This window comes from Primulina huaijiensis, unplaced genomic scaffold, assembly GCF_012295235.1.
Source record: "Primulina huaijiensis isolate GDHJ02 unplaced genomic scaffold, ASM1229523v2 scaffold39093_ERROPOS115441, whole genome shotgun sequence".
In the NCBI taxonomy this organism is placed as follows: Eukaryota; Viridiplantae; Streptophyta; class Magnoliopsida; order Lamiales; family Gesneriaceae; genus Primulina; species Primulina huaijiensis.
In genome coordinates, this window is record NW_027359180.1 from 63633 (window position 1) to 65826 (window position 2194).

The 2194-nt window shown below is 46.3% G+C and overlaps 1 protein-coding gene across 1 annotated transcript; it reads right to left on the reverse strand.

The window, feature by feature from the left end:
- Nucleotides 1-1215: 1215 nt before the first annotated feature.
- On the reverse strand, nucleotides 1216-1989 carry LOC140968993 (uncharacterized). The gene has a single exon (XM_073430208.1). It carries the CDS (start codon nucleotides 1987-1989, stop codon nucleotides 1216-1218), a length of 774 nt encoding a protein of 257 aa, XP_073286309.1.
- Between the last annotated feature and the right edge of the window lie 205 nt (nucleotides 1990-2194).

The window sequence follows — 2194 nt, forward strand, 5'->3', positions numbered from 1 at the left end:
AGCTGCAGGCGCGTTGGTCAGCCCGAAAGGCATCACTATGAACTCATAATGTCCATATCTTGTCCGAAAAGCTGTTTTGGGGATATCTTCCGCCCTGACCTTCAGTTGGTGGTATCCCGTCCTCAGATCTAGTTTCGAAAAGACTGCGGCTCCTTTAAGCTGATCAAATAGGTCGTCAATCCTCGGGAGGGGGTACTTGTTCTTGACAGTGATCTTGTTTAGTTCTCTATAGTCGATGCACAACCTCATACCCCCATCTTTCTTCTTTACAAAAAGTACTGGAGCTCCCCATGGGGACACACTGGGTCGGACTTGCTTTTTGTCCAGCAATTCTTGGAGTTGTTCCTTTAACTCCTTGAGTTCAGCTGGCGCCATCTTGTAAGGTGCTTTAGAAATTGGAGCTGCACCAGGAACCAGATTAATTTCGAACTCAACTTCGCGGTCCGGGACTATCCCTGGGAGTTCTTCTGGAAAAACATCCGGGAATTCACATACTATTGGGATGTCTTCTATCTTTAGTTCGGCTTCTCCTTGCACTTCGCTAACCATTGCTAGGTATATATCTTCTCCGGATTTCATTGCCTTCCATGCTTGGGAAGCGGAAAGGAGTGATTTTCGTTCCTTGGATTTACCATGATACACGATCTCTTCCTGATTCGGGGTTCGTAGTTTAACTCTTTTCCCTTTACAGTCCACTATTGCATTGTTTTTGGCTAACCAATCCATTCCTAGAATGATGTCAAAGTTGGCCATGACTATTTGTATTAAGTCTGCACTGAAATTTTGATTACCGATACTGATTAAACAGTCTCTGTGAATCTCGTGAGTTTCGATGGCCTTATTTGTAGGTGTGGCTATTCGAAAAGGTTCAGCTAATAATTCGGGCTTAAATCCTAGTTTCTTAGCGAGTCTCTTAGATACAAAAGAATGTGTGGCACCACAATCAAATACGCATAAGCAGGCACTTTTTGGATAAGGATGGTACCTGAAACGACTTCATTGGCGTCGTCGGCCTCTTCTTGAGTCATAGCAAAGACCCTGGCATTAGGCTTGCCTTCTTTTTGGCTTGTTGGGGTTAGCTCCTGTATTTGGCCCTGTTCCCTTATTGGGCCCGGCTGCTTGGTTGGCGGCAGTAGGACATTCAGAAATTCGGTGTCCCGCTTTCCCACATCCGAAGCATACTCCACTGTTTCTTCGGCATTCTCCCAGGTGTCGTTAGTGACAAGTTGGGCAAGGCTTAATATCCTGGTATCTTGATGTAGGCGAAGGTCCTTTTGATGGTCCACCGGACTGGTTAGGCTTCTTGAAAGTCTGATTACTGCGTGAGGGCTGATTATTCATGGGCCTTTTGTTCTTATTTTCATTCTCCCTGCGCTGGATGTCAGTTTCAGCTCGGATAGCTGCACCCATTAGATCTGAAAAATTTGCGGGTTGGTAGACTGCTAGGGCTGATTGGATCCTGCTGTTCAATCCCTTTTTAAAGCGGTGCAACTTCAAAACTTCGTCCGCCATGATTGCCGGAGCATAAGATCCAAGGGCATTAAACTGGGAGGTGTATTCCACAACCGACATATCCGGAGTTTGAGTGAAGTTTTCAAACTCACTTAGTTTCTGCAGTCTGACCTCGGCCGGAAAATACTGTTTCAGAAAGGCTTCTCGAAATCGCTGCCAAGTCATTGGTCTTGCAGCTGTCATGGCTGGCGAAATTGCTTCCCACCATTTTCCTGCTTTATCTTCTAGGAATGGCACAGTCACGTCCACTTTCAGTGCCTCGGGAACTTCCAATAGGCGGTGTTGAGTCTCTACACTTTTCAGCCAGCTCTGGCTGACCTCAGAGTCTGCAGCTCCACTGAAGGTTGGACACCGATTCTTGCGGAGTGATTCATAGTGGAACTTGATTCCATTTGGTGGTGGAGGTGGTGGTGGCTGATTAGCGTTTTGATTTCTCAATCCTTGCAGTGTTGTCGCTACAATGGTGGCTATGGCCATAAGATCAGCTCGGCTTAAGTTGATTGCAGGCGGGGGTCCATTTTCTTGCTCGTTCTCCTGTCAGCCTTCACGGTCAGTATTAGCATAACGCGGGTTGCGATTCTGTCTCGGGGGTCTGCCGGCCATTTCCTACAATCGTATCGCAAGTTCTAAGAATTTGTACGAGTAAAGTTCATACAATAGATTGTGTTGAAATAAATTGAAA